The sequence below is a fragment of the Mobula hypostoma genome, chromosome 23 (assembly GCF_963921235.1).
Source record: "Mobula hypostoma chromosome 23, sMobHyp1.1, whole genome shotgun sequence".
Taxonomy (NCBI): Eukaryota; Metazoa; Chordata; class Chondrichthyes; order Myliobatiformes; family Myliobatidae; genus Mobula; species Mobula hypostoma.
The window spans coordinates 23698866-23712221 of record NC_086119.1 but is presented as its reverse complement, the minus strand read 5'-3'; the positions used below and the strand labels follow the sequence as shown (position 1 = coordinate 23712221).

Below are 13356 nucleotides of genomic sequence, written 5' to 3'. Positions count from 1 at the left end.
GAACTGACATTGATGCAGTTTGCCTTTTAGAAACACAAACTTCTCATTCATACTCTTTGACAGAGAATGGACAATCAGGTGAAGTACAAATATGTACTTTTGCCCACAGTATTTTTAGGAAGTGAAAAGCAAAGCAATATAATCAAAACACCGATATCTCTGACTTGAAGTAATTCTCCCCTTGACCCCTTCCTTCTTCTTCCATTACGCACCCTGGCCACCCTCTTATTTCTTCTCGTCCTTACCTGCCTATCACCTCCCCAGGTGCTTCGACAATGGTCCACTCTCCTCTATCAGATTCCTTCTTCTCCAGCCCTTAGCCTTTTCCACTTAACCCCTCCCAGCTTCTTACTTCACCACCAACCCACCTGGATTCAACTACCACCTTGTACTCCTTCCCTTACCCCCATCTTCTCATTCTGGCTTCGTCCTCCTTCCTTTCCAGTTCTGATGAAGGGTCTTGGCATGAAACGTCAACCGTTTATTCCTTTCCATAGATGCTGCCTGACCTGCTGAGTTCCTCCACAATTTTGTATGTTACTCAAGAAAACCAAATGTGCTAAATGGGCTGAAAAAGAACAAGTCCACTGTTTTGTTACAATTATTGCCAAAGCAATTTTTTTTCCTACAGGTGTAATATTTGTTATGTAGTTACTTTTAGTATTCTGATTTTCAAAAGAGAAAGCAGAAATAATGCAATGTGACATACAAATTGAAAGAGAATTAAATGTTTAGGCACGCTCAAAAGAAGTCTTTCCAGTCTGCCCCTTTTCAAACTTACACTAGGTTTTGATTCAACCCTAAACCCAATGTTCTATTATCATGTATTAACAAGCTATTTCTCAATAAACAAGATCTACAATTGTCACATGTTGTTATATGCTTTTCAACACAGAAGTCCACCGGATATTAGGCATGGTCTGTATCTAATATTTAGAAATTACCAAGGCAGCAAAGTTATTTAGAAATTACCTCAGGCAAAAATACATCGCAGCACATTGTTGGGTTTTATGCTCCCATATGGTATCTCACACAAATGGCCATACAAGAGACATGTCAAGTACTGGTCGGTTGCTAAGGGCAGAGTCATGCAAGAATTCCTATCATCAATGGATAGTCAAATACATGTGTACTTTCGGTATTCATAAGCAATCTGGAACACAAACACGAGTTTCCTCTATTATGCACCCAACATAAAATTTGGCACCAGCACAACTAAGCAGCGCCAACTTAACAGATCAGGACATCCTTCTGTCTTTTTAAATTGAGGGGGCCAGCAGGATAATTTTACACATCAATCATAATTCCACTGCTACAGGCCTGAATAACTTCCGCCCAGTTGCACCCACCCCATCATTGTAAAGTGTTTTGAGAGACTGGTTCTATCACATCTGAAATCCTGCCTGCCCACTACCTTGGACCCCCATCAATTTGCCTATCGCACCAACAGGTCAACAGACGACACCATCTCCACGGTACTTCACTCTGCCCTGACCCACCTGGACAGCCCCAACTCCTACGTCAGAATGCTGTTCATTGACTTTAGTTCAGCATTCAATACTGTGATCCTCTCCAAGCTGATTGCCAAACTTCGCCAGCTTGGTATCAGATCATCCCTCTGCAATTGGACCTTGGACTTTCTGACTAACAGACCCCAATCAGTTAAGTTAGACAATCTCTCCTCCTCCACTCTCACCCTGAACACCAGCGTGCCTCAAGGCTGTGTGCTGAGCCCTTAACTGTACTCCCTTTTCACTTATGACTGCATTCCTGTACGTGGCTCTAACTCCATAATCAAGTTTGCAGACGACACCACGGTGGTTGGCCTGATCAGAGGGGATGGCGAGACAGCCTACAGGAACGAGGTCCAGCACCTGGCTGTGCAGTGTGCCGACAACAACCTGGCCCTTAACACCCAGAAAACCAAGGAGATCATTGTGGACTTCAGGCATGCTAGGAGCCACACTTATGTCCCCATCTACATCAACGGAGCTGTAGTGGAGCATGTATCAAGCTTCAAATTCCTTGGTGTTCACATTTACGAGGATCTCACCTGGTCCCCGAACTCCTCCATCCTGATCAAAGAGGCGCAATAGCGCCTTTATTTCCTGCGGAGCATCAAGGAAGCCCACCTCTGTCCCAGGATACTGACGGACTTTTACTGCTGTACCATTGAGAGCATACTCACCAACTGCATCTTAGTGTGGTATGGCAATTGTCCCATATCGGACTGCAAAGCACTCCAGCGTGTGGTGAAAACTGCCCAGCGGATTATCGGCACCCAATTACCCAACATTGAGAACATCTACCATAAATGCTGCCTGGGCAGGGCGAAAAGCATTATCAAGGATGCATCTCACCCTAACCATGGACTTTTTACTCTCCTCCCATCCGGTAAGTGCTACAGAAGCCTCCGCTCCCGCACCAGCAGGCACAGGAAGAGCTTCTTCCCCGAGGCTGTGACCCTGCTGAACCTCACATCACGGCGTTAAGCAGTATTGCACCCATATTGTACTGTCTCATTACTTTTATATTTGTGTGCTGTAGCACTTACTTTTTATTCGCAGTTATTTTGTAAATAACACTATTCTTTGCATTTCTGGTTAGATGCTAACTGCACTTCATTGGCTTTGTATCTGCACTAGGCACAGTGACAATAAAGTTGAATCTAATCTAATCTAATCATATAATTCATGAAATTAAACAATCAACCACCCAAGGTTTCAAAATCAAGGAGGCAGGCAAAAAAGTTGAGTAAAAATGTACTGACGATTAAGCATGCCTGAAAACTGACACAACTGAATTAAAGGAAGGGAGAGTAGTTAAAGGTAGAACTCCACAAGATATAATACAGTGTAACATTTCTGATTGAGAAAGTCGGACAAGATTACCTCCCATGATTTTAAACTAGTGATTAGGCCTTAATAATTGACAACTATTGAGAAAGATGTCAGGTGCCAGAGATGGCCTGTCCTGGGTTTGGAAGTGCACTTGTGCCTGTGTGGAGTTGAAGATGGAGGAGGAAAGGAGCTTGTTCAACTAAACATTACCAGCTGAATCATGCCGTATTGGCACCAGAATGCATGGCAACACTTGTGAGCTGCCATCAGGACATCCTTTGGTTGTGCTGGTTGCTAATGCAAACAATAAACTTCGCTGTACTGGTGATAAATAAATCAATCTGAATCTTATGTTGTGCACTGCACTTGCACTGATGGAAGACAAATGGTAAAATGACATCAGGTAGAATGCATTCCAACTCAAATTATGATGGATTAAAGCAGTAGAAATTAAAACATCTCAATAACCAATAAAGTATTTAATCTCATTCATCAGTGACAGGCAACTGCTGCTAAACCTCAAAGACATCTAGGCTAAGAGACTATTTAAAAACGCAAATAACAGGAATTCTGCAGATGCTGGAAATTCAAGCAACACACATCAAAGTTGCTGGTGAACGCAGCAGGCCGGGCAGCATCTCTAGGAAGAGGCGCAGTCGACGTTTCAGGCCGAGACCCTTAGGCGAAGGGCTGCTGCGTTCACCAGCAACTTTGATGTGTGTTGTAAGAGACTATTTCCTCTCATTGTATCAGTTACGATTTAATAATAAACTAGTCGATAGCTTTAACTTGATGCAAAGCAAGCCCACACTTGCGTTCCTTCCTGACCATCAATGCAAAGATGTGGCAAACAGACCATTATCGCTCACCATGCAGGTGATTACATGGAAAGTTAACATTTCCTCTTTACAAGGAATTATAATCAGTGGAACAATAGTCAATTCAACATTTTAAAGTTTGTGCCGCTTCAGAGCTGTGTGTCAGATATGGCTAGAAGCAGCACTGGGGTCTCAAAGGGAACAGTATTGGCGCCCTTCCTGTTTACCATGTATACCTTAAGACACAACACCGAGTCATGTCATCTGCAGAAATTCTCTGATGACTCAGAATAGTTGGGTGTTTAAAGGGACGTCAAGAGGATGAATACAGGGCCCTGGTGGAGGATTTTGTTAAATGGTGCAAGCTGTATCATCTGCAGCTCAATAGTAAGACAAAGGATTTGGTGATGGACTTCAGGAAGACCAAGCCTGCTCTGTTACTACTAATGGTGAGGACCTACAAGTACTTGGGGGTACACCTGGACGACAAACTTAGTGGAACATGTACACGGAGGCTGTGTACACGGGCCAGAGTCACCTCTACTTCCTGAGGAGATTGAAGTTCTTTGGAGTATACAGGCCTCTCCTTCACATGTTCTATCAGTCTGCTGTCGCCAGTACAATCTTCTACGCGGTGGTGTGTTGGGGCAATAGCATCTACACAGATGATGCCAACAGGCTCAATAAACCGATTAGAAAGGCTGGCTCTGGTTATAGGAATCAAACTGGACACACTGGAGGCTGTGGTAGAACAAAGGAAACTCTGGGAAATCATGGCAATTCTGGACAATGTTCCTCACCCTCTGCAGGCCACCTTAGGTGAACAGAGGAGCACTTTTAGTAATAGACCAAGACAACTGCCCTGCTCCAGAGAGTAATACAAGATCATTTGCCCTATAATGAATCAACCTACAGCCATGGAATTGATGACCTCCTCCTGTTAGACTGTCATTAATTTGTTTACCACTTTCCTATTGCGGACACCCTATGCAATACTACGATCACTTCTTATCTGGACAGTGTGAACATGCTATATATATTACGGTAATTCTTGCACTATCATCTTATCAGTGTGGATTTGGAAATCTTGAACATCTTATTTTTGAGGTAACTTTCTCTTCTAATATTTGTATACCTGTGCACTTGTGTAATGCCACTGTGACAGTGTAATTTCTTTTGGGATCAACAGAGTATCTATCTATAATGGGAAGCATGTGAAAGAACGCTGAAGCCAATAAGGCTTTTAAAAAAACACAACATATCAAATGTGCTTGTAGCTTGTGGACTCCAGGAAGGTGCAGGCTGACCACTCCTTACTGAACATCAATGGATTTCCTTAGAGAGAGCTGAAAACATCATCAGGGTCTTTCCCACCCATCTTCAAATTCAGGCCATACATCAGAAGCGCTGCATATACAGTGCCTCCTACCATTGTCAAAAACCGCTCCCAATCCTTCCCCCAATCTCTTTGATCTCCTGCCATCAGACAGAAGGCACTGTAGCACAAGAACCAAAACTGTCAGGCTGTGTAACAACTTCTTCCCCCAAGTTGTTGGACTTTAAACACCCAGCACACATGTATATCCTATCTGAATACACGGCCACCTCCAACACTTCCCAGCTCATGGCCACTCTCATCCTGAACTGGTCACTTTTCATCTTTTATTGCTGCTGTTTCAAATACTTATACTACTGTCTATTTTATTATAATAGTGCCAGTAACATTATACTGTCTTACATAAACATGCACTTTGCACTTTATGTCAGCCTGTCAATCAGGGACTTAGGGGCTTCTGCTAAATTATAAATTTGGATGTTGCTATTTTCTGTTATTCCGAACATTTTTATTCTAATGAAGAAAATTTGCTAAACAAATTTAAAATGTTGAGCAGTTGACTGACTTGTTATTCTAATCCAAATACAGAACCAATGCTGAATACAGAAAGATTCACCACTTCCACTGCCTTGCAGCTGTGCAGTAAGCAGTCCTTTCTTGAAAGGAAATATTAAGAAACAAGATGGAAAATACAATAAAATCACAATGAAGTTCTCATGACAGACGTCAGATTTTAATAAATTTCCAAGGTGTTGAAATGTTTTAAACTGGTCCACAACACTGATATAAAGCAGGATCCTTCCATTTAACTGCATTTCAGCAGAAGCTGGCGTTAAGAGATGGGGAAGGTACATGGGAAGATAATTTAGTACAGATGGAGGGTGAGACAATGAAGAAAATGGAGTCAGTGGCAAATTGAATAACAGAAATAGAAATCTAGAGGTCTGATTCAATTAACCTCATTAATACATATCATCTCTTTACAAAATATGGATGATATTGACCCATTGAATATATGCAGAAACCAATGAATCTAAACAAGCTTTCCATGTTTACTATTGTCTCCTGCCCAGCTGCAAAAATTCAAGCAAATTAGTTTCAAATTATACAAAATTGAAGGAAACAAGGTGCCCATAACCTAATCACAATACTTAAGGATGCACCCAAGGTTTACTAGTTGTGGCCTTGCACACTTCAACTCAAATCCAAATCTGCAAACCCATAAGGCATTGGTGCAGAATTAGGCCATTCAGCCCATTGAGTCTGCACCGTCATTTGATCATGGCTGACCCATTCCCTCTCAATCCCATTCTCCTGCCTCCTCCTGTAACATTTCACACCCTGACTTATCAAGAATTTATATACCTCCAGCTTAAATACACTTAATGATCTGGTCTCCACAGATTTACCACCTTCTGGCTATAGAAATTCCTCATCTCTGTTCTAAATAGATGTCCCTTTATTGTGCCCTCCGGTCCCAGACACCCCAACTACAGGAAACCTCTCCACATTCACTCTATCTAGGCCTTTCAACATTTGATTGGTCTCAATTAGATCACCCATCATTTCTCTAAATTCCAGCAAGTACAGGCTCAGAGCCATCAAATGCTCCTCACATAAGCCTTTCAATCCCAGAATAATTTTCGTGAACCTCCTTTGGATCCTCTTTAACTTCAGTACATCCTTTCTTATACAAGGGGCCCAAAATTGCTCGCAATACTCCGAAGTGAGGCCTCACCAGTGCCTTATACAGCCTCACCATTAAATCCTTTCTCTTATATTCTATTTCTCTTGAAATGAATGCTAACATTGCATTTGCCTTCGTTACCACCAACTCAACCTGCAAGTTAACCTTTAGGGAATCCTCTTCGTACCATGGAATTTTGAATTTTTCCTCCCTGTTTAAAAAAGTCTACGCTTTTACTACTTCTACCAAAACACATGACTAGACACTTCCAGACACTGTATTCCATCTGTCACCTCTTTGCCCATTCTCCCAATCTGCAGCCTCCCTGCTTACCTAACAGTACCTGCTCATTGACCTATGTCTGTATCATCTACAAACTTGCCCACAAAGCCAACAATTCCATCAACCAAATCACTGACATATAAATAAAAAGCGGTCCCAACATCAACCCCTGCAGAACACCACTATTCACCAGCAGCCAATCAAAAAAGGCTCCTTTTCTTCCCAATTCAGCCAATACTCTGTCCATGCTGGTATCCTTCCTGTAATACAATGGGCGCTTCTCTTGCTAAGCAGCCTCATGTGAGGCACCTCGTCAAAGGCTTTCTGAAAATCCAAGTACAAAATATTCATCGATTATTCTTTGTCTATACTGCTTGTTATTTTCTCAAATTAACAGATTTATCTGGCAAGATTTTCCATTGAGGAAACCATGCTGTCTCTGGCCCATTTTATCTTGTGTCTCTAAATACCCCAAAAACCACATCCTTAATAATTGACTCCAACATCTTCCCAACCACTGAAGTCAGGTTAACTATTCTTCACAATTTCTGCCATCTCCAATGGGATCCCACCACCAAGCACTTCTCCCCCCGCCCCCCACTTTCCGACAGAGATCGCTCCCTACGCGACTCCCTTGTACATTCATCCGTCCCCACTGATCTCCCTCCTGGCACGTATCCTTGCAAGCAGAACAAGTGCTACACCTGCCCCTACACCTCCTCCCTCACTACAATTCAGCATCCAAAACAGTCCTTCCAGGTGAGGTGACACTTCACCTGAGAGTCCACTGGGGTCATATACTGTGTCCACCGCTCCCAGTGTGACCTCCTGTATATCAGTGAGACCCGATGTAGATTGGGAGACCTCTTCGCCAAGCACCTATCAGAAAAAGTGGGATCTCCCAGTGGCCATCCATTTTAATTCCACTTCCCATTCCTATGTCTATCCTGATGGCATGAACATTGTTTTCTCAAACATCAGGTAATGACCCCGCCCCCCCTTCACCATTCCCCATCCCCCTCTCACCTTATCTCCTTGCCCGCCCATCACCTCCCTCTGGTGCTCCTCCCCACTTTTCTTTCTTTCATGGCCTTCTGTCCTGTATCAGATTCTCCCTTCTCCAGCCCTGCATCTCCTTCACCAATCAACTTCCCAGCACTTTACTTCACCCCTCCCGGTTTACCAATCACCTCGTGTTTCTCCCTCCCCTCCTCCCACCTTTTAAATCTACTGATCTTTTTCTCTTCAGTCCCGCTGAAAGGTTTCAGCCCGAAATGTCATCTATACTCTATTCCATTGATGCTGCCTAGCCTGCTGGTTTCTTCCAGCATTTTGTGTGTTGCTTGGACTTTCAGCATCTGCAGATTTTCTCTCGTTTGTAATTGGCCTATAATTTCCTTTGTTCTGCCTCCCTCCCTTCTTGAAGAGTGGAGTGACAATTGCAATTTTCCAGTCCTCCAAAAGCATGCCAGAATCTAGTGATTCTTGAAAAATCATTACTAATGCCTCCACAATCTCTTCAGCTATCTCTTTCAGAACCCTTGGGTATATCGTTCATCTGCTCCAAATGACTTATCTACCTTCAGACCTTTCAGTTTCCCAAGTACCTTTTCTTTTTCCCTAGCAATAGTAACAGCACTCATTTCTGTGCCCGGACATTGCCGGACTTCCAGTATACTGCTCTCTGACCACCCCCGCCCCCCCCCCCCCCAAATACCTATCCAGCAGTCCGATATTTACCCATTTGCTCTTGCCTCTCTTTTACTCTTTATACATCTGAAAAAGCATTTGGTACCCTCTTTGATATTATTGGCTAACCTACCTTCATATTCCATCTTTTTGCTCCCCTGGGCTTTTTAGTTGCTTTCTGTTGGTTTTTGAAAAGCTTCCCAATCCGCTCCAACTTCCCTCCATTTTTTGCTCTATTACATTTCCTCTCTTGTTTTTGGCTTTGACTCCCCTTGTCAGCCACAGTTGTGTCATCCTGCCTTTAGAATACTACTTTGTCTTAGGGATGCATCCATCCTGTGCCTTCTGAAATGCTTCTAGAAGCTCCAGCTATTGCTGCTCTGGCATCATCCCGGCTAGCGTCCCTTTCCAATCAACTTGGGCCAGCTCTCCTCTCATGCCTCTAATTTCCTTTACTCCACTGTAATACTCATACATCTGATTTTAGCTTCTCCCTCTCAAATTGCAAAGTGAATTCTATCATATTATGATCATTGCCTAAGAGTTTCTTTACCTTAAGCTCTCTATTCAAATCTAGTTCATTACAACACCCAATCCAGATTTGCTGATCACTTATTGGGTTCAACCACAAGCTACTCTAAAAAGTCATCTCATAGGCATTCATCTCTCTTGGAATCCAAAATCAACACCAACCTGATTTTCCCAATCTACTGGCATACTGAAATCTCCAATGACTATGGTAACATTGAAAACGCATATCAAAAAAGCAATCTCCCATTGTAATTTGTAGCCCACATACTGACTTCTGTTTGGAGGCCTGTATGTAACTCCCATCAGGATTTTTTATCCTTGCAATTCCTTTACTCTACCTACAATGATTCTACATCTTCTGAATCCATATAACTTCTAAGAATTTGATTTCATTTTTTAACCAGAGCCACTCCACCCCCTCTGCTTAATTGCCTGTCCTTTTAATACGATGTATACCCTTTGATGATAAGCTCCTGACTATATTCTTTCAGCCATGACTCAGTGATGCCCAGCACATGATACCTGCCAATCTCTAACTGCACTAGAAAATCATCCACCTTATTCCATAAATTGTGTGCATTCAAATATAACAGTCCTGTATTTGTCTCCTTTCGATTTTTCTCCATTACACTGCAACTCATTCCACTGACTACAATTTTGCCCCATCATTTGCCTGTTCTTCCTGGCATTGCCTGTTTGTATACCAGAAGCCCCATCACTCTTGATCATTCATTTCCCCCCCACCACCAAATTAGTTTAAACCCTACAAACAGTTCTAGCAAACCTGCCAGCAAGAATATTGGTTTCAGGTGTAACCTGACCTTTTTGGTACAAGTCAAATCCAAAACCCTGCCCTCTGCATCAGAAAATATGCCTGAAAGCTTTCCATACTTTCTAATGTACTGAAATCCAGAATATCACTCACTTTACTAACTATACAGTATGGTACTTTTCACATGCAGTTGCTTAAGATATTCATGAATACTACCTAAACTGGTATTATTGCAATATCACAACAACTAAGATGCTAGACCCTTACATTACATGAAAAGTATGCCACTAATTCTGGATCAACCACTTTGTTATATAGTTCCTTTGACAACAAACTTAATTCCCACTAATCCATCATTGCATAATGCAGAATTTGATCAATCCTACTGTTCAGATAAAGCAATAAATACATAAATAATAAACAAGACCATGCATGTGTGAAATTGTCACTAAAAGCATCACTGATTAAAATAACCTAAATCACAGAGTGCAAGAGGTAATCTTATTGAATGAGGGAGCACAGTTTCAAGGGGACAGTTACTTAAAATTAAAGGTGGTAAAAATTTCTTCTCAGATGGAGAAACTCTACCCAAAAGAGGTGAAAACTAGATAACCAGAGATATTTAAAAGGGACATAGTGGCACAGAAAAGATGATAAGGACGCAGGCAGATCAGCCACAATCATGGAATGGAAGACCATCAATTCAGACGCCCTTCTCCAGTTCCCATTTTGTGTCTTCACTGTTTGCACATGAAAATTGTTAATGAGTGCTATATGACAGCTGTTCAACTTTTCCTAAAGACAACTGCGTTCAATGTGGATGGCATCCTTTTGAATATTCAGCAAGAATGCGGGATTCAAAGACTCTATACTCATTAAGACAAGTTATTTCAGCAATTTATATTTTTGCTCAAGATTCAATAACATGTTGTCTAACAGATGGCTGCTTATTTTAAAATGCAAGCAGTCTAATCTTGAACTTCAATTCCAGTTTGTGTGTTGGAAAACCAGAATCAGTCTAAATTGTTTTAAAGACTTAAAAGTTGGACAAATTTAGGACTTTTAAATATTGGATATAAAAGGCTGGGCGTTACAGCATAGGAGTTAGAGTAACATTATTACACTGCTAGCGACGTGTGTTCAATTCCACCACTATTTAAAAGGATTTTGTACGTTTTCCCTGTGACCATGTGGGTTTCCTCCCACACTGCAAAGTCGTACAGGTTAGTAGGTTAACTGGCCACATGGGTGTAATCAGGCAGTGTGGGTTTGCTGGGCCAGAAGGGCCTGTTACCGTGATGCATCTCTAAATTAAATTAAAAAGTGCAAATCTGACAAAGAATCTCATCAACTCAAATGTATCCTTGTTATGAATCAACTGACCAAACAAAACACAAACACAAGGAAAATACATGGAAACAGCACATCAATTCAAAGTTATTCATACAACTGAAAACCTTAACATGGCAATTAAATTATTTATCAGATTAATAACTAAGTGGTTTGTACAAACGTAATAATGCTTGCACTGCATTTGTTACAGATTGCAAGTGTGCTTCTGGAACTCAGAAGATGAAGCCTTGATGTTTCTTATTAAGAAAAATAAGTACTCTTTGTGTAGTTACACTGACTCCCTCACCTGGAAGTGCTGTGGTACACGTCAGTTCATTTGGAAGTTGAAATTGAGTTGGATTTCGCTCCATTGCTGCTGCTATAAGTATTTCAAATGGATTCCTTATTTGCAATTGCGAGCAGTCTATCTCCATGGCAGTATTTTCATCGTCCACATCAATCATGTCATCGTCCACATCATTCTGCTCAGAGGTGGGCGTATCAGTGCTTGCATTAGATGTTGGTGTGCCGGGCCGGCTAATACGCCTTTCCAAATTTTTTGCTTGTGCAAATGCTCTGCAGTTACTGTCCACCCTGGAATCCAATGCTTTATTGTGGGACTTGTCAGGGTATTCCATGTCCACAGTAGGAGAGGCTGTCCTTTTAACCGTCTGTTTGTCCATAACTCCATTTACTTGACCTAGTCTTTCCTTTTTCTCTTGCTTCTAGTAAAAAGAATATTATTCACTAGACACTACAAAATTTAACATAATTCATAGTACAAGTAAAAGAAAGTACTGTTAAGCCAAACAATAAAATTTAAAATAGTTTATATATGAACCGTTTTAAAAAATAATCTTGAATTAGGAATGGCGAGGGTATAAATGACTATACTTTGGAAGTTTATGGGCTAAATTCCTGATCCAATGTCTTTACAGCTGAATAAGTCAAAAACATCATGTAAAAATATTACAAAATGCAATATAGCTAAAGGGAACCTGGCCATGTGAATAACAATTACTGGAATTAATGCATGCGCTAGGATCTACCGACGTGCAAAAACTTAGAAATTCTTAAAGAGCTCCATGCAAGAACAATTACTGGGTTGAATTAGCAGAGCTACAAATTTCTATTAAATTGACCTTTGAAGAAAATTGGAAAGGTACCATATATTCTGTTTTAAACCAATGATGATAGATTAAAAAAAAATTACTTACTTTTCTACGAACTGTGCACCTGTGACACATCCAGTCCCCAGGCGGAAGCATCTCCTCACTGAGGGGTGGGTTACTACGGAGATACAAAAAAAAACACTGAGCTCGTAGTGCCTGGAATTTAACAAAACCTAATTATTGATTTGAAATACACTTTGGCACTCTTTGTAGATTAGAATACGAAATTTTCTGATATGTCCATTAGACTATTGTTGATGCCATGCAATGTTAGAACTAGAATTAAAGCATATTCTAATCAATTTAATACTCATTAGAGTAAAGCTTTAAGAAAGCATTACATAGACATCTTTTCCAATCTCAAAATGACACTTTGGATTATAAACAGCAGCTGCAAATCTAATGTTACGTGGGTGGGGGTGGGCACAGCTTAAAGTTCCATCATAACTAGAACATGCATAATTCAATTTTGGATTCCTGCACAATAATGATGGGATAAATCCTTGCCTAATGAGATATTTCTCACAATTGTTAAGGTTCTGTGACATGATAAAATGCCCCATAAACTGAATTTTCAGGATGAAGCAATCCATCAAAAACATACACTGTTAAAATTTGAATAAATTTTACTGAATGACTGTAGACCATCCGCAAAACTGACTTTTTTTTTTGAACCTCTCAAGGCCATCATTTGAGATCTGTGATAGCAAATATCAGGCCAATTCTCCAAAAGATCTACATTTTTAATGATTACAAGTAAGCACAATTACATTCAATATCTTGCTCTTTCCAAAGCAAAAAAATACTGAAGAAAATTTGTGCACTCCAACCAATGAAATTTCTAAACTCGGCAGAGATCAGTGAAGTCTAGAACTTGCTATTCTATGGTTCAACCAC

General features: G+C 41.0%; 1 protein-coding gene across 2 annotated transcripts in view; it reads right to left on the bottom strand.

Moving 5' to 3' along the window:
• Nucleotides 1–13356, bottom strand: part of phf12b (PHD finger protein 12b) — a 93859-nt gene that overhangs the window by 45687 nt on the left and 34816 nt on the right. The window contains exons 3-4 of one of the 2 annotated variants that reach the window (XM_063031388.1): nt 12505–12577; nt 11595–12009 (exon numbers count right to left, since the gene is read on the bottom strand). In XM_063031388.1, coding sequence (XP_062887458.1) covers nt 11595–12009; nt 12505–12577 — 488 coding nt within the window. Of the gene's footprint in view, nt 1–11594; nt 12013–12504; nt 12578–13356 lie in introns of both variants that reach the window. The other variant, XM_063031387.1, reaches the window with a different exon arrangement.